Source organism: Gallinula chloropus (genome assembly GCF_964237585.1).
Source record: "Gallinula chloropus genome assembly, chromosome: 4".
NCBI classification, from domain to species: domain Eukaryota; kingdom Metazoa; phylum Chordata; class Aves; order Gruiformes; family Rallidae; genus Gallinula; species Gallinula chloropus.
In genome coordinates this window covers 75,978,248-76,002,892 of record NC_140088.1, presented here as the reverse complement: position 1 = coordinate 76,002,892, position 24,645 = coordinate 75,978,248, and the positions used below count along the sequence as shown (strand labels likewise).

General features: G+C 41.8%; 1 protein-coding gene across 12 annotated transcripts in view; it reads left to right on the top strand.

The window, feature by feature from the left end:
• Positions 1-8,086: 8,086 nt before the first annotated feature.
• Positions 8,087-24,645, top strand: part of ADGRL3 (adhesion G protein-coupled receptor L3) — a gene marked incomplete at both ends in the record, with an annotated part of 318,582 nt that continues 302,023 nt past the window's right edge. For all 12 annotated transcript variants that reach the window (XM_084263405.1, XM_084263406.1, XM_084263403.1 and 9 more), the window contains one exon: positions 8,087-8,141. In XM_084263405.1, the coding sequence (XP_084119531.1) occupies positions 8,087-8,141 (55 nt within the window). The remainder of the gene's footprint in view (positions 8,142-24,645) is intronic.

The following is a 24,645-nucleotide window of genomic DNA, read 5'->3' as shown; positions in this document are numbered from 1 at the left end:
AAATCTTAACCATTGGCAATACTGTGAGGAGTGTTTGCTTGTGTATTGTCCCTTTATAAAGATGTGCTATAAATTAAAATGTCTGAGAACCATGGCATATTATGTAGGTATAATAAATTTTTGAGAAGGATTTTAACACCTCCGCAAATGTTTGCAGAACATGGTCGTAGTGATTGATGTATATAGTGATGAAATAGGATTGTTTCAGGTGGTCAGGAATTTATAGTGCTGTGCAGCTTGTGTGAACTTGTGCACCTTCAGATTCCTTGAATGGTTTTGAACCTGATGTTCTATAGTGGGTGGTTCTTCATTCTCCCAGTGCCTTCCTTTGCCTTCTGTGACTTGGGTGGTGTGGCTAGAGGACATAACAGGGAAGACAGGTGCAAAAACATTCATGGAGTCCCTCAACCTTCTCCATATTCCAAGTAAACAGTTTTCCCGTTTGCTTCCAGAGAGGGATCACATTTCCCTAGTTTTCCTTTAAGCACTGAGGTACCTGTAGAAACTTCTTGTTGCCCTTGATGTCCCTAGCGAGATTTAATTCTGTCAGGGGTCTAGCTTTCCTAACCTGGCTGCTTGGACAGTTTTTCTATATTCTTCTCAGACTACCTGCCCTTATTTCTACCCTCTGTAGGCCTCATTTTTGTGTTTGAGTTTATCCAGGAGTTCCTTGTTAATCCATGCAGACCTCCAGGCATTTTGGCCTGATGTTTTCTTTGTTGCAATGCATTGCTCCTGAACTTGGAGGAGGTGATCCTTGGTACTAACCAGCTTCCCTGTTCCCTCCAGGACACAATTCTGTGGTGCTTTACCAAGCAGGTCCCTGAGGAGGCCAAAGTCTGTTCTCCTGAAGTCCAGGGCAGTGAGCTTGCTGTGCACCCTTCTCACTGCCTTGAGGATCTTGAACTCCACCATTTCATGATCACTGCAGCCGAGGCTGCCCTTGAGCTTCCTGTTCCCCACCACCATCTCTTTTGGTGAGAACAAGGTCCAGCATGTCATTTCTCCTTGTTGGCTCCTCTGTCATTTGGCGGAGGAAGTTGTCATCACCGCATTCCAGGAAACTCCTGGATTGCTTGGCCTCTGCTGTGTGGCCCCTCAAACCAATATTGGGGTAGCTGAGGTCTCCCATCAGGACCTGGGCTTGTGAGTGTGAGGCTGGTCCTCTCCATCTATGGGGGATCCCATCCACTCAGTCTCCCTGGTTGGGTGGCCTGAAGCAGACCCCTGCTATAGTGTTATTGGTCCCTGCTGTCTTCTTATTCCTGTCCCATAAACTCTTGGTTGACTTCTCATCCATCCCCAGATGACAATCCCATTGACATAGAGTGCAAAATCCTTGTCTCCTCTGCCTGTCCCTCCTAAAGACACTCTATCCTTCTGTCCCAACAGTCCAGTCATAGGAGCCATCCCACCAAGTCTCCGTGATGCCAATGAGATCATAGCCTTGCAGGAATACACTCATCTTTAGCTCCTCTTGTTTATTCCCTATGTTATGTGTCTTGGAAAAGAGCCTCTTCATGGGCTGGAGTGGCTGGAATTCCTTTGTTGTGTTTTACCATTGCTTCCCTCTTGGCTCCTACCACCTCAGGAGCCCTGGCTCATCTCTGCTAGACTGCAAGTGTGCTGCAGTGTGCCCACTGGCACTTCATCCTTCCAACCTTGGTATGTAATCCCACAACTTGTCATAGGAAAGCCTGATGTTATCCCACTCCCCCTCCAAGCCCATTTAAAGCTCTGTCAATGCAGGGACCTCGTGAATGATCTTTCTTCCTCTTGTAAATGTGAAATGTAGTGTGATGCTGAGGGTAACTAGCAGATGCTTAAAGAAAGGCTGGAGCATGCAGTAACTTGATATTCACATATACAATTCAGTGCAATCTTTCTAAGCTTCTGGACCATGTTTCCAGGACTCTTCCTTTTCTCTGTTCATTTCCCCCTCATCCTTCCATAAGAAGCTGCAAAATGTGAGTAGCTTCACTTCTAGTTTGGTTATAATTTTTTGCTGAAATTGCTTTGATCCTGGATTGAATGGGAAAACCAACAAGCAGCAGATAGCTGAAATCCCCCTTTTGATATTTAGAAAAGCACAAAAGCTTTCATTTCACCTGTACAGGAGGGAAAAAGCTACCACAGTCAGCTGGTCTGTATTTGGGTGCACTCTTGTCAAAGACTTGATTAATCTGAAATGAATTAACTCAGTTAACACTCGAGAGTTATTTTGCAGCAAATCCTGTAGTATACCTAAAGAGTTCTTTGTCACATTGAATTATAGCCCAAACAGGTGGTGGTTGAGGCTTGGTTGGAGCTGACAGTGGTTCCTTGCTGCCTCTGTCCTTCTCAGGGGAGCATTAAGTACCACTGCAGTGATACCTGAGAATTTCAGGTGAATGCAAACTTACACACTGCTGCTGGTGTTGCTTGCTTTTAAGGGTAGGGCTTTTTTAATTCCTTCTCAGAGTGCTGCATAAGATATAAAGGGGTAAAAGGCAGCATGGTCTTAGGTTTTCAATCAATATAGATTAAATGAATAGTAATATAAAGGCATATGTAATTAGGAGCAGAGGTGCAAGTGCTCATTTTAAACCTTTGTTTGGAAATAGGGACTTGGAAATAAATACCTTGTAGCTTTGTGCAAATGGGGTGGCAGGGCAGAGGAGTTTCCTTCTGAGTTCACAGTCCAGAAAGAGGACATAAATGTGAGCAGGCTGAACTGCAAGTTGGTGAGACCACTCACCCTAAGAAGGTTCTGTATTTCTCAAAATGCATCACATGTAGCAAACAAACCTGAAAGGAAGAGCCAAAAGCCAGGGCTGCCACTTGATATTTTGAGAAACAAAAGCCTGTTTTCCTGAACTTTGAGAGAACTCTGACCTTATGAGCATTTGCAACATAGGATGAACCTTCTCCTAGGCTAAATGTAGTCACAGGCAAAAGTTTAAAGACAATTCAGGGTTTGCATCTGAGAAACATGTTCTGGACTTCTTAAAAGTGCTCATGAAAAATCTACCCATAAATAATGATGTCCCTGTACTGGTAATTTTGGTGAGTGGCTAGGAGTAAAAGTGCATGGGGTTCCATAGAAGTGCCGGGGTGCAGACTGCTCCCATCCTACCCCCGCTGTGTTACACTGTCAGTAAGGTCTGCCTGACCTTCTGTATAACAGGTTGTGTTGCTGCTGCTTCAAAGTGATGGTGGAGCCATGTCCCGAGTACCTGATGGGGAAAAGGATTTGGAGTACAGGGGTAAAGGTGGGTGGGGAAAAGCTTTTATTTCTTAGTAATGTTGCAAAATACATTACATGTGTTTTGAGGACAACTCATGCCAAATGTATTGCAGCAGTTCTTTTGTTTAGCCATTCAAAATGGGAGTGGCAATATGGGTCATTCTTAAAGGAAATTTTCTAACATTGAATTGCAGTTAATTTACTTTTGTCGAGATTGCATGTTATCTTTTTCCTTGCTAGGGTTATTTCCTTTCCCTCTCAGTGAGATTCTGAAACTGTTGTATGGAATAAATTGTCTCAAGTAGCAGATACTGAGAATGGGGAATTAAATCCATGGCTCCAGCTTCGCCTAACAGCTCTTAGGAGTTTAATTACTTCCTAACTTTTTCCTTTGTAAATAGTGAATTTAATCAATATTTGTTTAAAACATCACACTCATTTTCTACTTAGTAAGCAACTTCTGCCAAAGGAGAAGATAAGTGTAGGAATCCTTGGATCACTGATTTGCTTAAACTAGTTTTACAATGTGTGTTTTCAGGGGTGGGGAGAAAATTGCTTCAAGTAAAACAGGGCATTTCTATCTGGCTTGTGCTAAAGAGCCCCCTTGTAAAAGACTCTGTGGCTGTACCCCAGAGGTCTAGAAAATGCTAGGTACCTGGGGAAGGCAGGCAGTGTTTTGCCATGTGAGAAGGGTAGTGTCCAGCTCTGTGCAGGTGCAAATACTCATGTTTGGAGGAAGGCAGTAATTAAGTGGATTTCTGAGAGATTTGGCTTGTGCTGCTCTACACTTTACTTTGAATTCAGCCTATCTGCTCACTTACCAGAAGAACCGGTTTCTTTTTCTTCTTTACCCTCCCTGTAGACCGTTGACAGATGAGCTCAAAAAACGCTCCATGTGCTGCTTGACATCAGCTGCTGAAGAACAGACTTGGGTAGATGTTGAGTTTGTCAGTGTATCTATAATGCTCTTTTATGAACAAAGCCTTGACAAATACTTCATTGCTCATCTCCACGCTACGAGGCCTTAGTTTCCTTTTGGCTTTCTCCTATTCTGTCAGTACCACTTTGAGTTGGATTTTTTGGAAACAGCCTGCATGCAAATCAGGTTTGGGTGAAGCTTGGCAGCAGTTCAGGCCGTGTGGGTGTCAGGGGCAGCTCTATGGGTAGAAAGGTCAGTGAGCAGACCAACTTCCTTTTAAATCAATGCAGGCTGCGTCATCTTTGTGGTTCAAGTCCAAATCCCTTAGGTCAAGCGTAGCCCTTAAATTCTTTTACTGTGATGGTGTATCCCCATCTTGCATCAATAAATTTAACACTCTGTACCGAACAGTTCATAGATACGTGCTTTAGTTTCTCTCTTTGGCTGTACTTTACCTGGAGTTAATCCAAAGATTAAGTGAATTTTGTTTTGTGGGCCTCTTTCTGCATCTGATAATGCTGCTTCAGAGGCATCGTCTGACCACTAAGGAAAACAGTTCCTCCGCTCGTTTCTTATCTATTTTTTCTCCTGCAGAGCACCAGTTCACAAACACACTATCGTTACCTCATTACATGAACTACAAAACCCTCCAGAGGTTTGTAGCATTATAGTGTGTTTGGTTGGTACAGTGATGCCCCATGTTATTAAACAACTTTGGCATTTCTCCATGCACTTTGTGGATTTGTTAAGATTTGTGCATGAGCTTAAGCCCAAGGGGTTGAAGTCTCTGTAGAAGCAGGTTTAAGGGCAAGGTTATGCCAGACTGGCTATGTACAGACACAACCTGACAGGCTGTCTCTGGCTTGCTCTACTCCAGCAGGAAGGAAAGTAGGGCTGGGAATGTTGGACCAGATTTACAATTAGAGTAAATGGTGCATAATGCTGAGCTTCTCCTGTTGTCTCTGTTTTCACAGGAAGATAGTGACTGGATAATGTTTTTTCGAGTAGGATAAAGTGTTTATTTGTGTTTCTGATGGTTGCAAGACATTATTTCCCAAAATTAGTGTTTGGACTCTTGCAGGGGGTGGGGCAGATTAATACTTTTGCTCATTCAGCCCCAGCCCATTAAGACCATATTAAAAAATCCTTGAATCTTACCATGCAGGAATATATAGATAGAGTTAAAAAACAATTAGGAAGTTCACTGTGTAAATATTTTATTTACAATAATCCCTTCTCTGGGATAGTTAGCATAATTAATTTGTGACTTTTCACGTTTACACCCAAAACCCTTTTGCTGCACCATAACTTCACTGTACTGTTATCTCTAACAGATTTAGCTTAAAAGTCAGAAAACAATCCTCCACTCCTGCATTGTCTGGCTGAGCTTTGGCTTCAAGGAAGTGTACCTGAGCTTGGATGGATTTCCTCCATCTCTGTACAACTTTTCAACATTATGTAGTACAAAAGTCTTCTCACTTCTGAAACTTTACAGAGGATGCTCTAGAAAAAACATGTATGGGCAGTGGTGTAGTTTGATGTATACTGGTATCCTCCTAAAATATAAATGGAAAACTAGATCACTGTTTAGAACGTATGATTTAAAATATTCATGAATCTTGTCACCCTCTGGAAAACAGACGTTTAATCTTATCAGTGACTATTCTGATTAGTCCAAGCTTGAGCAAAGTTTTAATTTCTAGGATGTCTACAAAGAAGCCACTTGACTGCATACTGACCTCAGGCTTTTTAGTCACCCCAGTTACAGAGCTGAGGAAAAGCTTTGGAAACTAAATGCTACATTTGAGAGAACAAATTGTAGGGTTAGACTGGGGAGGATAGTAGAATGGGAGAATAAAATCTTGGCAGTGCAGGAAGATACATTTATCAGAAAAAATGCAGCTTCCTTGTAGACGTTGGTTCTGAACAATGTGGGTTCTTATTTAGTTGATCTGCAAAGATAGGAGGCAAAACAAAGGCCACTTTGTCGTGCCCAAGTTTCAGAAATATCCCCACATCACAATGGCATGCAGCACAGTTTTTCATATAACTTTTTGGCTCAAGCTGGGTTTTGCCTAAGAACAAAAGTTGGCAAAAACAGCTGCTTTGCTCAGAGAAGAATAACTTCTGTTGATCAGAGATTTTTGGAGAGATTTTTAATTAGACCAGTGCTGTGAAGGCTGCCGAGTCTAGGAAGTTCAAAACAGATATGTAAAGTACTTTTCAATACCTCATATTTTATCATCATTTCAAAGTCAGCGGGGAACTAAGCCTCAAACTGATACCATGGTTTAACTCTGTATAGTTGTTTTTTTCCTGCCAAGCTTGAGTCACTGTGGCCTTCCAGCCCCTTCTTGAGAGATTAAAATGGTGGGAAACTGGAATACTTTCTCCAGTTCAATGAGCAAATGTTTCTATTCAATCATGGATTCAGATTTCCCCATCTTTCCTGTAAGTGTGTGGGATGGATGAAACCATTATTTTTAGTGCCACAGTGAATAACTGCAGAGATTGACTAGGATTGAGTGGCTGAGTCATCAACAGTCATCGCAGAAAGTAGCCATAGACCATGGGTGGCTTTTAGGCTCTATTTGGGTTCAAAGCCTGGTCTAGATTCAGTGATTAAAAGCCATACAGGATGACACCTCAAGCAGGAAATAAAGAGGCTTTTAGGCGTATCATTGGCAGACATGCTCCCAAAATGTATTAATGATCCCACTGCCTGGTATCTTGACGTCAGCCTCAACAGTGGAGGCATGGGAGAAACGCACAAGGGAGGGAAAGGGCTTAGCAGAAGAGTACAATCCCTGGCTGCCTAGGGAAACACTGGACTCAGTTTCTGTCCAAGTTGTTCAGGAGATGTAGCAGGTGTTTGCATAGATAATTTTTAGCCAATGTGTCCACCTGCATTAGATACTGAGCAGGAGGTTAGAGAGCAAGCGGAACTGTTGTCTGGGGATCTTCTCTCCTGCACTGGGACCAGTTGAGTTGGTGTGGAAGTGCTTACACGTATTGAAAAAAGTTTGTTTGAAGGGAGGGGGGAAGCAGGCCAGGGAGTGCAGCTCTGTGTTGCGTGTTCTCCTAAAGCACTGTGATTCCCATGGGTGCTTTCAGGTATGACCTAGACCCAAGTGGCAAAGTGCTGGCAGTCTGTTGTCTTGGCAGCATGCTGGCAGGTGTGCTATTTCAGGAGGCTGCATTTACTCTTTGCCCCCGCCCCCTGCTTCTGTATTTGAGAGTTTTGAGTGGGAAAGGGGTGGCTGAACTGGAAACTTAGTTCTGTTTAAGAGATCAGTAGAGCACCTAGGCACCCATTTCAGACCTGGAATTTCTGTTGGCTTGTGATTTATAGATACCGAAATGTTTTCAGGAGAGCAGTGGCCTGTTCTAGAAGTCCCATACACATCAGATTCGATGCAATACTTACAGACTTGATTTTTCTAGTCAACTTTCAAGCCCATGGGCTCTCTAGACGCATGGGCATCATTGTTGAAAGCTGCTGTCTTAAGCCCTGTTCTGAGAGAGGAGGCAAAACATTAGTGATGCACAAACTGTCTCCCCACACAGGGACAAATTTTAATTCCTGTTATATATAGGAATGTGCGTATGTCTGAAGGGCGGAGGGTGGGGGGAGAAATGTTTGCCTTTACAGCTGCTGGCAGCAAAGAAACACAGCAAGACTTGATTGAAAACGCCTATCATTGTTTTACTAACTGCATTTTTTTTTCCTTTCTTGTTTGTAGGTCTCAAGACTCTGGATACTGGCTGTGGGATTTTTTTTTGTTATTATTACTTTTATTTTTGATTGGGTTTTTTCCCCCTTTTCGGATGTGAATTGAAGGTCAACAGTTCAAGTGCTGGAAGCAAGTACAGGAGGACACTCACCTTGTTTTGTTTGAACCCTCCTTTGCTGGGATACTTTCAAGCCCTCCTTCACAGTCATGTGGTCATCACAGCTGCTGTTCTTCACAATGCTCTTAACACCGTTAGCCCATGGTGAGTGAGAGATGATGCAAATTTACTTGTGGGAAGGGAAGAAAGAGTATAAAATAACAACAATTTTGCCTATGTCTTTTACTTAATAGTGTGGGTTTTTTCCAGGATGTTGATTTCTCTCCCTACTTCCACCCCAGGTCTTTGAATTCCCATACTACATTATGACTGAAACAAAGAATTCTGGTCACACATAACGATTTCTGTTACCTAGTTTAGCTGCTATGTTAAGGCAGACTTTCTTCTTCATGGCCAAACCTGTTCTGTTGGCTGTGTGTCACTGGGATTGTCTCTCCTGGCCTCTGCATGGAAATGAATTTCCTTTCTGTGAATACTACTCAGTAAGGGGCTGCAGGTTCCCCTTTAGGCACAGCTCCATGGTGAGATTCTTACCTTTGTTGGAGACTGTGATTTCAAGCATTGAATGGATGTTTCCATCCCCTGCTAAAAGATACAGGCTTCCATGATCTCGGTGCCCCTGAGCAAAGATAAACCAAAACAAACCTAGTTTTCTTCTTGGTGCTCTCTGTAACCCGCCCAGCAGAGTGGAGTCACTAGGTGTAGCACTGTGCTGCGTGGTTAGGCTGCATCTGAGAACTGACCGTGCTGTGCTGTGGGAATGTATGAGCTCTAACAGAAAAAAATGGTCTTTTTATTAGCCGTGAAAATATGAAGTGGAATCTGACATGCTTAATTCTTTGGAGCAAGATTTTGATGCCTGAAATTCTTGGTGTTTTGTTTCTGTTTTTTTTTTTTTAATATAAGAAAGCCAAATGTGGGCCCCAGAAGTAAGTTGCCGGGCTTAAAAAGTGCTGAAGGGTTCAGGGGCTCCTGTTTGCAGCAATGGTTCCCAAATGCTCAGAGCAGAGCTTTGGAAAATCTGGCTGCTTGATTTTTCCTCATGCCTAAATAGAAGATGAGCTCTAGCAAGGTTCTCATTTTAATTACAGGTCAATGGGAGCATGTTTGTAAATAACGTGACTCCCTGTATGTGGGCTGTGGGCCTCTGCTTTTGAAACAGTCATCAGACTTTGTGCTGTATGTGCAGTGTTTATGTGCTAAGACACTACAGCAAAATTTTCCAGTGAGGAAGGAGGTTAAAAAATAAAATACGTGTAATTGGCTGAACGTATCTGTAGAGCACAATCTGTCTGCTCATATCACTTATAACACCTTTGAGCACAAAGGTGATCAGTACTATGGTTCTTCTAGCAAAACTTCTTGCAGACTTGAAAATTAGAGTGAATATATGAACTGAGCCAACCAATTGGGAAGGAATGAAAGAGCTATTAGGAAAGGTGCTTTCTGTTCTTCTCCAGGAAATTTAAATGGTAAATGATTTTTTAAAATCTTTATAATTAAACAATATTAACAATAGAAGCAATTAACAATTTAAATATGCCTCTGGCGCTCTGTTTTAAATTCGTAATGCCACTGGAGCTGGAAAATCCAGCATGACGGTCTCAGTAAATGAAAATGTCACAAGTATCCTAGGAGCCACATTACGCTACAGATGAGCAAACACTAGAGATACAGAAACCAGGTGCCTGGAAATATTTCTACCCTTTATGTTCTTCCAGAAAGTAGATGTACAGGTCAGATTAAGTTCTGAATCTGACCACCATAGGCCTAACTAAAACATGTTGTCGGATCCCTGTAAATTACTGGTGAAAGTAGGGTAAAGGCTCATAGCCACCTTTGAATAGTGGAAGGGGAAGACCTTTAGTCTGAGCCAAAGGACTTGGTTTGGTTCTCCCTGTTTTGATTTCTAAAATTGGCTAGGATGCAGCTGCCATTTCAAAACTTGGGTGATGTGGTGCTTGGTAGCTGGCACTGGGCAGTCAAACCCACCCCGTTTCTCCTGGGGACTGAAGGACATGCATGTAAAAAATCAGAGCTGTATCGAAGATCAGAATAAATAGTCTAATGGGGCTTCCAAGGCCTTGAAATCAGAGTTGGATTGTCTGATGGCTTTCTGTTGCTTTCACTGGCTGCCTGTCTCCCTGTAAGCACTTGCAGAAGTCATTAAAGCAAATGTCGAGTTGGTATCAATGCAGAAGATCCTGCTAGCCTGAAAACAGCACATGTGTTTAAACACATGCCACAACCTCACCTTGAACATAAAAATAGTCCAGTTAAGCCCTGTTTCCCCTGCCCCACCCACTCCCTTTTAGTAATTCCCTTTCATTGTGTACAGAAAGCTTTCATGTTTTATGTTTAACCAGACTCAAGCACCTGAGTTCCTGTTTCATGGGCTGGAATAACTCCTTTCCTGTAGTGATTGCTGGAGTTGATACCAAATACTTTTACAGACTGACCTCGCTGCATCTCATTTGCTTTCTGAGTTTCCTGACACAGCCTCTTCAGCTATAGCTGTCGCTACATTATAGACATATTTCTTAGGCCAGTGATCATATAAATTTGTTGGGTTTGTTTTGTTCTATTGGCTTGGGTTTTTTGTTTTAGCTATCTCATTTCTTGAACTATATTATGTGTCTTAGGTTGTGACAACAAGCGTGGAGTCAAAGGGTCTATGACTTCAGTGATCCACAGGATGAAAAGTAATCTTCCAGGATACTGCCCTCATACAATGTCATCTTGTTGATAAGCTGTAGAAATAATGAAAGAGGAAAAAGTCATGAATCCTTGCAGTTTCTCAGTGATGATGTTAATCTGCTGTATCCTAAATGCACAGGCATTGCACTGTCTAGTTTTGGTTGGACTGCTCTGAATCATAGCTTGTAAAAACCTGAAACCATGTGAAATGCTTGTTATGAGCAGATTTGAGTAGTGAATGCTTTCTTTACTGTTGCCCTTCACTTGGATGGAAATAGTTTACAGCTTGCATAGACAACACAACTTGGACCAGTGTGGAAGCCCCCAGAAAACTATCTCTTCTAAGCTCCATTAAAGCCTGTAAATCCATCTGTTGGCTAAAACTAAACCTGTTATACAAAATTAGAGAATTAGCCAAGATAGAAAGCAACAATACCCAGGAATTAAAAAAAAACACAAAAAGCCATCATCAGCAACAATGAAAACAAAGGCTTTATCATCCTTTGGAAGCACTCTGCTATGGTCGGGGCTTTTGCACCCCTGCTTTGGTTTTGCCCTTGTTTGGAAACTTTTTCTAAAGCATCCAAATGCCTGGACCCCGAGGAAAGTGCTCCTTGCTTATGTCCCCTGATGTACACCTGAGCAAACAGATCCTCTTTGTCTGTAAAGGGTGGATTTCTCGGAGTTGTTTTTGAGAATGAGCAGCTGTTCTCATCTTCCTCAGCCTTCCTCCCCTTGACCCCAAACAAAGCAGATTTCTCTTTACCCACAAATGAATGCTGTCAAAGTTCACCCGAAATGAGATGGACGTGACAGGCAGCAGCTCAGTTTGCAAGCCTGGAGAGATGTGCACCTGCCCTGTCACATTGCTGTCATGCTCATGTGTGGCTGAGAGTTGAGACTTAAAACTTCCAGACTGCTGGACAAAAATAATAATAGAAATGAAATGATTCAGAACTGCATGCTGTATGCTGTTAAGAGCAGGGTAGGAAGAATTCCATAGTGATCACTGTGGGGTAAAATTTTGCATGTCTCCAAACGAGTGACTTTAGACCTTGGAAAAAAGCTGAAGGGCTGATGTTTGCAAAGATCTTTATCATCCTGTCAGATTATTATTTATTTGATTTTTTTTTTTAAGGAATTGTATTCTGTGCATACTTTTATGACGAGCAGGGAAGAATGATTTTATTGTTACTCTAATGCTTTAACAGTCTAATTGAAAAACGGACAACGACTTATTGTTACTCAGGTGAAAGCAGCAATACATGTTACCCAGCTTTTGTTTGAGTTCATTACAAATGCAGTAAAATCAACAAGCACTGGGATCTGCCTGTTTCCTCTGATGCTAAGCTCCTGCCCTGCAGTTCTGTTGTGGGAGTGAGCTGTCAGCATCCTGGTTCTTGTTTGGGCAAAGTTTGGTGTAAGTCATGGGGGTTGGTCCCCCCCTTGGTCTTGTAGCTGCTTGAGGGTACTTTTTGTGTGGTTTAACCCTATTTTTGTTAATGAGTTGCAGACTGTTCCCTCCTGATGTTCCATGTGGTTAGTCATTGCTGTGATTATGTAGCTTTCTTCATCTCTTTCTCCATGTGCCATGTGATTTTTTTTTTTTGGTTTAGAACCACGTGCCTGCCTAAAGACTGAAGCCAGCAGAAGTTAGGCAATAAAACTGTAATTTAGGTGAAACTGCAGGAGGAACAGTAAGTGCATGCTATTAGTTCTGCTATTACAGCTAGGATCACCTAGATAGGAGACATCTAATCCTAGAGCAAGTTGCAGGTGCAGGACAGGTTTTGGAAATAACTTCGGAGATGAAGCTGAGTTTAAGCTGAAACAGGTTGTGGTTTAGACAAAGCCTGACAAGTCCCAGAGCCTGGTATTGTTATGAAGCTTAAGGCCTGCGAGTGACACTGGACAGCACCAAACTGGTGGGGCTGCAGTTGCTGCTGGCCCAATGCTGAACTTCCAAAGAACAAGTTGCCTCCAAGAATGTAGTTATGCAGAGTTGTGGCATTGCTGTGAAGTGACCTTCCTGCATTTAGGGACAGATGCCATCTTGTCTCTCCGTATGAGAATTAGTTCAAGATGGGGCTGAACTAATTCATTTTTGCAGGGTAGAAAATGAATTTTCAAGTCCTTCCAAGTCATTGCAGCTGCAAGGTAGAGAGCCTCATCTGCTGTCTTGTTCTGACCCTCTGTGCTTCTGTGCCATTTTCCTGATGTTTCTGGGAGACAACTGTAGTGAGGGAGGGCTGCATCTTTGTGAAAAGATGGTGCTCGAAGGTCAAGCTGATCTCTCTAGGCATTAGCAGGTCCAGATGCCAAGCCAGTTTCTGTGGGAACAGTGGAAATATTTATTACTGAACAGCACTGGTAGTTGCCTGGTGACAAGGATTCTGTTAAAGCAAGCAGCATTATCTTTCTTGGGGGAATATATGATGCTAGGAAGCTGGTCCTTGGTGACAGAGTGCTGTTTAATGTGAGCTGAACATTTGCCTCTACTATTTTAATACAGTGGAAATACTGTCACTGCTTAAAATACATACTGTATTTCTTTTATACTTGTACAAGTGTTATGTTAGCTAGTGAATGGTGGATAATTGCCTTTTACTACAATACTCTTTATATAGTCAAAATGAAATACAAGAGACATGTTTTATTAGTTGTGAAATAGCCAAGTTGACTTCCAGGCTTCTGCCTAACTTCATTGTTTTAAAAGATTAATCGTCCTTGAAATATTTATAGTATTTGCTATTCTTGGTAATTTGTATTACCTGCAGCCATGCCACCTTTTCCATAGTGGAACAAGTGATCGAGGAAGGCTTTTCCTGGTGAAAGGGGGTGGCTGTTCTATGTATATACTACAGTGCTTTCATTAGCAGCAACGGACTAAAATCAGGAGTATTAAGTTACCCATCTGATGACTGACCAATCTATAAGCTGATAGAGGGTGAAATTCAACCTTGCAAAGACTCTATACATCATTTAATTCTCACTTAAGCCATTAAGCAGTGCAGAGGTCTGTGTGCAGACCCACTTCTTTCATGTCTAAATTTCACACTAAATAAGGAAGGAGATTTCAAAGGGGTTTTCTGATAACGTTGGGGTTGTTTTTTTCTGTGTCTGGCAAGAATGCCTGCTCATAGCATCTTCCTGCAGTATGGAAGGAAACAAGATCTTGTACTATTTTCACTTGCCATTAGTACCAAAGCATGCTTTCCATGGGACGTGCAGCCCTTAGCTAGCAGCACAGCTCTAGTTGTGATTAAAGCTTGAACTGTAGGATTTAAACTGTAGAAGGCAGCTGGTGACTAGTGCCCAAATGAACGCATGCAAGTTCTCCTCTCCTATAGGCTTCTTAACACATACAGCAGCGGGGCATGTGGGTTTCTTTCTGAGCTCCAGCAGTAGAAAATACACTTGCTCTCACAGCCATAGGAAAGGGGTAATTGTGTTGCCCTGCAGGCCTGTAACCTCCAGTGCTTGTTTTGTTTGTTACCATTTCCTGGCAAGACTGGTTTTTAGTCTAGTGACCAAATCTGTGCTCTCTGATTTTAGGGTTTTTTGGGTAGCATTAATTAAGCCATAAGTTGTGACAGCATGTGAATTACAGTGTCATAATTCATGCCTAGCACATTCAGGCACAAAGATGAAGGCCAAATGGCCTCTGTGCAGCTGAGTGTGAATTATTGTACCATTATTTAATTCCCATTCTATTTTACTGGGATTATAAAATGAGTTTTGTTAGTGAAATTCTTTGAAAAAAAAATTACCTATTAACAAACAATAGAGAACAACGCAGATCTTGTCACAAAGAAGGGTCAAGTAGCTTTGGGAGATAGTTTTGTTGAATCCTGAAAGGTTTTATTTGTGCAGTCATTAACCCTATGTAATGAATGACCACAGATATCTGCACTCTAGAAAAACTGACCTAACTTTAACTATTCATTTCATATCAGCTGCCAAGCAGTTGCTAAGTAGGATGACTTAGGATCATTTGTTCCTGACCTGGTCTTGATTTGACCTGGAAACCTTAGCTTGCAACCAGTTTCTTTTGGCATCTAATCTTTTCCCAGTTCATTCAATGCAAATGCACATATCAGACACCCTTGTCGTGTCTGGTATGTTTGGTTTTGGTCCTTGTGAATGCTGAGTGAATAGAGAAAGCAGGTTGTTGCAACAGTGTGGAAGAGCACCAGAGGTACCAAGCTGCATGCCAGCTCTATTGTGTGCTGGGAAAAATAAGCCAACCTGGAAAGTGATTTGGGTGGTACTGGAGAGGGGCCAGGAACGCCTTAAAAAAAAAAATATTTCTCGATGTTTCTTTTTACAAACTTCTGATGCTTTTTGTTCAAGACAGAGCAAAGCTTGGGCAGTTCAGGTTGCTTAAGGGTTACCAGGATAAAAACCTATTCCCAGTGAACTATTTTTAAAGAAATTAATGAAGAGCAGCCATGTACTTGGCACATGGTTCATTGAGATGACAGGATCTCTGTGGCAGTGCCTGGCTGTCTCTTTCTCTTTGGATTCAGAAAGATGTTTAGTTTATTCATCCACACTGATCCTGGTGTGTCTCTCCTGCAGTAGTCCCTGGCTGGCAATCACTGTTAGCCAGACCTGTTCCCAACTAGTTCTTGTCAAGTGCAGAATAAATAAACAATAGCTATTAAAAGCAGGCTCTTCCAAGGGACTTTTTCTCAGAATTTACTCATGCTCTCAGCAACTTCTGGCTGATCAGGATACTGATGTGGCCAGAGCTGTTTCACTTTCGGTGGATAGTTGGGTTTTAGGAACATTATAGTGGCTCAGTGAAAAACCGTGATAATTTTCCATGTAAGCAGCAAGTCTCTATGGTATGATTACTGTGGTTTGGCTTTAGATATAAATACTTTTTAAAAAAACCCAAACAAATAAAAAACCTGCTTGGTTTCTCCAACACATCAGGATAATCTTTTTATACATTATTCTGTAGTTGTTAATACCAAGCAGCCAGGACTGAAAAATCTATAGGCACCCCTTAGCCAATACCCAGAGGTATTGTGGAACACCAGCAATATTTTCACATCTGCAGTTGTCTCTGCATATGAGAGGACAGCTTGTGCCCTCTCTTCTTGGATATGCAAGACACTCCAGAGGGACTGGTGTGGGGCAAGCTGAGGTTGAATGTGGCTGGCATAGTAGAGAAAACATGATCAGAAGTAGGCATCTTCCCTTTTCTCCTGTTCTTATCTCAGCAAATAGGGGATATGATTGCCTCCACTTTCTCTGTTTGCTGTCACCTTTCACATTATTACTTGAAGGGGAAAATTAAGATCTATTTGGCGAATTGTTATTCCTTACCTAATATGTTGTTAATGCTAAACTTCTGGATAAAGCTTTTATGTGGTGAAGACAGGAGGAAGCTACCAGGGTTGGAGAGAACCTGCTGTTCTGGGCTGTGTAAGGGCGTTTGATGGATGAGCCAGTGTGTCTTTTTCACAATACACGGAGAAGTGCAGGACCTGAAGACAGCTGCGCAGCTGTGTAGTGCTAGGGCAGAGCTATCCTTTCCAGCAGTGCAGGTGGGGAGCCATGGCCAGGTTTTGAAAGCACAAAAGCTTGATGTGCCCATCCTTCCCATGCAGCTGTAAGACCTCTTTTCTGGATGTATGTTCACAAATGGGTGAACATGCATCCTTTGTAATAACAAAGGTTCTTTTTGTAATAACTTCAGCTAAGCTTAAACTATTGGAGTTGAGGGTCAGGGGGAACAACAGATTTACTTCTGACGGTTGTCTGGCCCTAGATCTCTCATCCATATAAGCTGGGCAACATGTTGAAATAATTTAACATAAACGTGAAAGAAGTGAGAGGGGAGGAATGAATTATGGCCACTTTCATTTTTGCACCATCTCCTCGGTGCTAACCTGCTCCCACAAAATCTGGGCAAATCTGCTGTTTTCCTCTCTTAGGAAGAGCAACCTTCACCCAGGAAGAACAGCAAATGAAGCATCCATTTTATCAACTACACAGTTAGGTGAAATGAATCCTAGAGCCATCTCACATTTATTACCCCACAGCACATTCACTGTTTGGTGCTGGGCAGCCACCTCGGGTATCCCTCCTGGTACCTGGCAGGACCATCTTTGCTCTCGCATGAAGCTGGCCCAACCTGTGACATGCTCAGTAGGGTTTTTTTAGCCAACACCACACAGATGCTGCAGTCTGCCCATTGCAGAGAGCGTAGGTCTGGGCTGGTGGTTTTTTAGTTATGGGGCAGTATTGAATGCATACTGTAAACGCAAAGATTGATAATCATAGCATTTCCTTAAATATTTCCTTGTGTTTTGCCATGTTGGGCTGCTTTCTGCCGTGCCTGATAGTGTTGGGTGCCTTGATACACGTCCTGAGGTGTGAGTTTGTTTCTCCTAAGATTCATGGATGTTAAACATCCTTCCCAGCCAGTCTGTGCATTAGAGGGGGCAGAAGAAGAGGTGAGGGCTAGAAATATGTAATTTGAATATCGTCATTCCCTCCTATGCTGTAATCTGTAGGATGGATTTTAAAAGCTTAGTCAAATTGTTGGTTGTTCTTCAATCTCCAGAATGTGGAGCTGCAAATAAATGGCATTTTAATACTGAGTTTTTAGAGTCTGATCCAAATCCCACGGCAAGTTGCTGATTCCTTGTTAAATGCCCTTGGAATCTCCTCTGCCCAGAGACTTAGTTCTGGGTAAGACTGGAGTGTAGCATTCAAGAGTTTCATACCCTGGGCTTGTCTATGAATAATCTTCTCTCAAATTTTAGTAGTTGCAGGGAATTGACCAGGCTCCTCTGCCCCAAGTGTTGCAGCACTGTACTTAGTCCTTATTCTCTTAGGAGGCTGTTCCTCTTCAAGCTCTTCTAGGAGCAATTAACAGTCAGTGCTGCTAATTTAACTAAGGATCTTTTCCCCCCTCTGCAGCTTTTGTTGCTGAAGATCTGTCTCCAGTTCTCCAATTTTTAATTCAGTGTTTTGTTTCTGTTACTGAAATGCTGGAGGCTGCAGTAAGGGTTCATTTAGTATAAAGAGCACAGATGACAAAAAGAAAATTAGCTTTGGTATGTCAGTCTAGTGTAATACACTACTGTAGCAGGGTGGAGTAGATGTGCATGTCAGTTCATAAGCAAGGCAGATTGGCTGTGCTTGTTGTGTAGAGTTGGAGTGGAGCTGGGAGCTCCTTTACAGTTCCAGGTATTGATGAACAAACTCTTGTAGCAGTGTCTCTGCAGGCAGGGAAACCTGGATGATGCTCCAGAGAGCCAGGAGCTGATAGTAACCTCACCAGCTGCTGCTTGTCATGCACATCTCTAAGTGCATCATCTCCCTTCTAATACATCTGCCTCTCTGCTGGAGGGGAGCAGTTGGCACTGGTGCTGACGGGCTTTTCTGCGAGCAGGTATTCCCTTTATTTGTCCAGTGGAGGTAGGGCTCTCCTTTGCAATATAGATTCATGGACAAGTCCTTTTTATCCTTTGAAACAATGTTTTGCCAGCATCACTGCTCACTTCTGTTTGTATTCAATTTGTATCCTTAAGGAAGAACGCCTACTTGGAGTGCTTGTAGGAAAATGCAGGTCAAAGGGTTTGTGTGTGTGTGTCTGTATATTTATCTATCTCCATGCATGTGTGCTTTAAATATATTTTTCACACTGTATATATAAATAAACCCATAGAGAACTGGTCTATCTAAACTTGGAATAATGCAAGGAACTTTTAACATGTCTTCATTTTATTGACATGACTTCAAATTGGCCTGTAATCACAATTCATCATCTTATAGGCATATACAATTAAAAATCTTGCTATTAGATATTACTTGGGGGAATTCTGATGACTAAGAAATCTAATAATGTTTACTTGTTTTCCTTAATTTGATTGGGAAAAAAATATATAATTTGACCTCTTGGTCAGATGCCAAATACATAATGAATTTGTATCATCATCAGACACCTCAATGTCTCAGAGCCCTGCTGACAAACGTGCTTGGAAGTCGTGTGTTCCAGTATCAGACAGTCATTGGTGATGAGGTGTGTGTGGGGGGAAGAAACAAAAATACTTGTTCACCTTTATGCTTGTGTCTGACAAAACAGATCTGAATGTAGATGTTGGGATCTCATGTGCCCTTATTTGTGAGATGCTATGTCCTTAGCATTCCTACCTCTCTGATCACAAAGCAGTTGCTGGAAGGAATCACAAGCATGTCCTTGCATCCTGACAGCTACAGTCCTTGTTTCAGACTTGTTCTTGAACTCACAGGAGCCTTAGATTAAAGCGATGGAAGACAATAAGATGGAGGAGATGAGGCACAAAATGTATGCTCTGTTTTGTGTCCTTGAGGAACTCAATTCAAAATGGGGGGGTGGGAATCCTGTTCAGTAGAAACCCAGATGGTTTAGATGATTTGCTATATGACGTGATACGTAGTGCTGGTGCCAAAAACTTGCCAGCAGGCCCCAGAAGGTGGGACTGCTCTATTTTGATGCCTAGCTTGATGTAGATTCACATTGTGTCCTTTGCATTCTTTGCTTTGGTAATGCAGTCTGACCCCCATACACCTGTATAATATCAGAGCTCCTCCTGCCTTTGTTTTGCTAGGGTGTTGAATTGTGGTCTTTCCTCTTTTACCAGCCAGGAGTTCTTACACAGGAACTTCATTATTTAGGGTCTGCACTGATTGGCCTCATGTCTTGAGGCTACACAGGCCCTCAGTTGTAGAACATTGGGTGACAACCATGTTTCTTGGGACCCTAGTCCTTGCACAAATACAGCCTTGTTCTTTTTGAACAGCAAATATATAAACTAGACGTGAAATTCTACAGTTCTTGAGGGTGCTGATGTGTTGAATTTCATTATCTCTTCTTGGTCAGTTGGCAAAATGCAATCACAAGTAACTTTTGAGGAGTGCTGACATATCCTGTATCTACTCTGGAACAGTGTTATGGTGAGGAGCTTAAAGAGGGACAAGCTTATGGCAGAGAAAAGTTGACAGAAGAGCAGATCAGTCTGTCTAGTACTCATGAAAGTGCAGTGCATTACAAAGGGTAAACTTTGAAATCAGTGGGAGCTGTGAGCTACAAACCTGTGTGAGAGTTAGACTTGCAACCAGTTTAGGTGCCAATACCATTTTAGTACACTCCACTGCAGTGTGGGGGCTTTTTGATGGTTTACACTCGGATATGGCAATCTGAATGTCTTACGCAGGTGGTAACTGCAGAGCTGCCAAATGTTCCTTAGTTTTTATAAATGTATCAGTTAGTGGTTATACTGTAATAATGCTTAAACCACTACAGCACTGTGTGTGAAGCCAAATATATGTATAAGATTTATAGTAGCCAGATATATTACCTGGAAAGTAATGGGAATGCTAGTTAAAGCTGTAGGAAGAGTTATAGTAAAGATATTTTTTTTTTTTTTCTGGGGAAGCCTGGGAGAATGTTTATTTATAATGCTGAATATGTGGCTTTGACAACATTAAAAAAAAAAAAGTGTTTTTACTTGGAGTTTGCTCTGATGTCTCAGGTGATTTGCAAGTCCCAGGGTTTCATGTGTGTGCCTTTTCTCTCTTCTGGTCAGGCTTCTTGTCTGAAATACATTTCCTGGGGTGATGCACCTTCCCTCAGCAGGTTGAGAGGAGGTTCCAGACTTGATAATTTAATTTAAATTAAGCTGTGCGAAATGAAGACTATGTATGCAGACACTGCAAGTTCCTCAGTTCTTGAGTGGAGAGGTTGATAAAGTTCTGCTTTTATTAGATTATAGAGTTCAAAGCAAAGTTTAGGAGAAAATCATGCAAAGAAAATGAATGAACTGTGAAGCTATGTACGAAGCCAGTAAAATGATTGCAAAAATATACTACTGGGTAGTAAAGGGAGTGAAGGACCTTTGTCATTATAAAGATCCTTAAATAACTTATAAGCATTATAATCAACTTTTTTTTCCCCCTCCCTCGCCTTCGTTCCACTCCTGCTTCCCAAACAAGGAGTGAAGAACCCAACCCCCAGACCCCTCCCTTAAAATACCATACCCAGCAGATCATCTTGTCTCTGAAGAATTTGCGCTGTTCTTCAGAGACTGTCTCCAGGGTAACTTTGTTTGTGAGGTCCTCAAGGGGATGTTGCCCTTCAGGCTTTGTTCTGGGAAACAAAGCTTTAGCCTTATGCCCTCAAACGCGTTGCATTATAATGCTTCGAATGTATCTGAACACTCACTTGAACCCTGCAGAACGCAAGAGACTGTCATGACAAAGTGGGCCAGGATTGAATAGGTGTCAACAGGATGTCTTGCTAGCAAATGTAACTGCTTATGTATTAAAATAAACGTCCAGTGAAGCAAGATACTGGCTTGAATCCAGAGGTATCTGGATCAAAAGCACACTCTTTGTTTCAAGAACTGTGCTGTTCCTCTCTTCATATTGTTTCTCACTGAGTATTAATTGATGGCCAGTTAACCAATTTACCTCCTTTCAAATAGAGGGCTGTAGTAAATAAATTATTGCTTGACTGGGATGTTATGTGGCAACTGAGATTATTGGCATAGCACATGGAAGGGAGAAGGAGGGAACATAAGAAACAGTCTTACTTAAATCTTCTGCAACTTCAGGGCAGATCATAAATTGATATCAGGAAATTCTTGTCCTGACAGACCTGTGTCCACTGAAAAGAGACCTTAAAAGTTAGAGCACTTGCCTGTCCGTGTACTTTTAGGAACCAGTCTGAAGAGCGTTCTCTAGTGGCCCTTGGAGGAGATACACATTAAACCAAATTATCATTCTGAAAAACATGGTTTCTTTCATGGACAAAGGAAGTAATGAAGACTGATTTCTATGTTGGATTCTGTCCTTCACTGTAGAAGCTAGTAGGGTCTGTCTCTACTGCTGGGCTGCTCACTTCCATGAAATTTGCAGAAATCAAATCATTTATGCTCTCTGTCCTTTTTGCCAGACAGGGTTCCAAACTGACAGCAGATTAAAAGTGGGTAAGGGTTGGTGGTTACTGTCCAGCAGACGTGGTCTGCAAGTCCTTATTAGCTTCAATGCCCTCAGAGAATGAGCCAAAACAAGCAAAAAAAAAAAATAAAATCATCCCTTCTGGTAGGCAGTTGGTTCATTGCTGCCTGCTGCTTCCTTGTGTGGATGGCATCTGCTCGCCCAACTTTTTCCCCTTTTATGCATTAGCAAGGTTGAGAAGAACTGTAGGGGTTGTAGTGTCTTTGGCCTTGAATGTCAAAAGCCCATCATTAAGGGAGATGTGGGCTGTCGTGTAACCATGCAGGTTCAGTCTTAGCACGGCAGAGACCTGGTATAGCCCTGTGCTTCACATGGCCATTAGAGCATCCATTGTTTTATAGTATGAGCTGCTGATGGCATATAATTTGTCATGGCTGAGCCAAGCGAGGATGTGTGGAAGGAAGCCTTTTCCTGGAGGTGAGGGTCTGAGTCAAATGCTACAGGACCATTAAAATTATGTAACGTTGCTGTTGAAATGAAACCCTATAGGGTGCTATTACTGGTAGGGCTTCATTTTCACAAAGTTTCTGGACTTGACACCAGTTTCCTTAATTTGACACCTCTTTGTTCAAACAGAATATCAAAATGGCACTTAAATTGCACTGTGAATGAAGAGCTTAATAATAACTATGCAATGTAATGTGTTTAAATTAAAGCACAGTGTTGTTTCAGTCTGGGGTTTCAGATTTAACTTTCAAATGCTTTTCATCTCTGTATTGCAAATTTGACAGATGCCTTTTAGTGGTAGAAGGTTTTAAAGACTATTTTCATTTACCTGACCTAAGGGACACAGAGTTTATTTGTGTTTGCAGGAGTCTGCAGCATGGGGAATTAACAGTAAACCGATACTTTAGTTCTTGTTTTTTTAAAAATAATTTTTCCCAGACTTTGATTGTTTTTTAAATTCCATAATTTATTTATACAGAGATTTTTTTTTTAAATGTTGGGTTTTTTGTGGGTTTTGTTTTGTTTTTCCAGACAAAGAAGTCTCATTTTCTGTTCAGGAGATTGTATGGAAATTTTCACAGACAATTGGCAGCACTCAAAAAGAGTAATCATAAAATGGAATAATGTTCCTTGAGACTGCTTTTGTATTCCTTTTGGATCATAACTTGAATGCCTTAAATTTCATGTGTGGAACGTATCAGCATTGATTTGCAATACAGACACCAGGTGTACTGTGTACCTTCTGGATATGCTTGGTATTATTAGTATTTGTATCCCGTGCTATTTGTATTCTACCTTTAATTCTGCTGCTGCTACTACAAGCTTATATCTTCAAGGCCAGTAATGAAAAATTGGGAAATATTGAAACTCGAGTGTCCTTAGCGTGGCATCCGCCTAACTGGCCCTCGCTGCTGAGGTGCTGTAACTTTATCGTGCTTGCATTCTAAACCTTAAGAGCCAAAGGCTGCTTGCTGGATAATTGTAGAGTATCTAGCACATCATCTTTGCAGACTAGGTACTATCAAGTACACTTCATTTTTCGTTTCATTTAATCCTCCTTGTGCCAACATCTATTCCTCTCTGTCATTTGTTGCTATTTCCATCTGCTTTGTGGTAGTGGTGCGATCAACTATTTTATCTTCCCTGCAAATATTTCTCCATTAGATTTTTATGGATGCTGTGATTTCCAATTGACGGCTACACATGAGGCATCTGCATGAATGTGTCTGAAATGTGGGCAGCTTTCCCTTTTTTGGCAACAATGTAGTACTCTTACATGACATGTACTGAAGCCTCAAAGCTGGTGCTTGTGAGCATATTTTACTAAGAGAAAAGCACAAGTTAGAGTGAAGAATTGGAGGAGGAAATAGGCATTTGTGTGCCTTAATGCTCCTAACACAGAATAGTTTTTCTTAACTGGTTTCAGCTAAAGTCTCTCCCACAGATCACGTATCTGTGAGAGGGAAGAAAAGAATTGTCACAGTAATGTTGTAAATCTGCCTTTGGGCACCATGCTGTGCCACATACTGAATGGAGATCGATCTCTGAACATGTCATGGTGAGCTTCCTGTGGGACCCTTCTTGGTCACCAGGTATTGTCTCCTTGGGGGATCTGCAGGTAGGGGAGAAGACGAACAGCTATAATACTCACCTTGGCAATCTCTCCCCCTTTTTTTCTGGGGTTCAGAGGGCTCATTCATTTGTTGATTAATCCGTTTATTTTCAGCATAGGCTGCCTACTTTCTCTGACTGGTCTCGGATGATGATAAATTGAGGAGGCGGTCCTTCTCAGAATAACACTCTTTTTGGCATCATTCCTTGCACTAGGTGATATTTCTCTGCCTAGTGAATAATGTTGTTAGAGCAGTATCTAAAGAGGAGCAACAGCTGGTCTTTGTGTGCATCACTAGAGATGGGAGAGGCATACGGTATCAGGGATACTCTTCCCCAGGGGATTGAGATAAAAATGACTAAACCCAACCTTGTTCATTGCATTGTAGTGCTCACTGAAGCTTAAGCTATCCCCCAATCCCTTCTCACCTCTGTGGGGAATAGTCTTTGGGTATGTCCAAGAAAATAATCCAAGTAAAATATTTGGTTTAAGTAAATTCTGCCCCTGATGGCTTTTATTAAGTATTTGTATAATTTTGGATCAACTGGTTTAATAGCAAGGGGGTTCATCATCAGAAACAGTGTTACATGGATAGATCCCTACTAAGGTGTAAATAACTGCTGAAACTCTTGATGTAAGAGATACTCAAATGCTAAAAACTTTCACAGAGGGAATAATTCACTTAGGATTTAAAAAAAAAAATCCTATTTTGAGGTTTGACATTTTTCCTGCTGCAGCATGATTTTTCCCATCAGAGCCAGCTGTTGGCTGAGTTTTGGTAGAGACATACTCAATATGTTCTTGTTAAAAAAAAACCCAAACCTGTATCATTGTGAGGGCTGCTTGGAAACCTCTTATGTTTCATTTGCC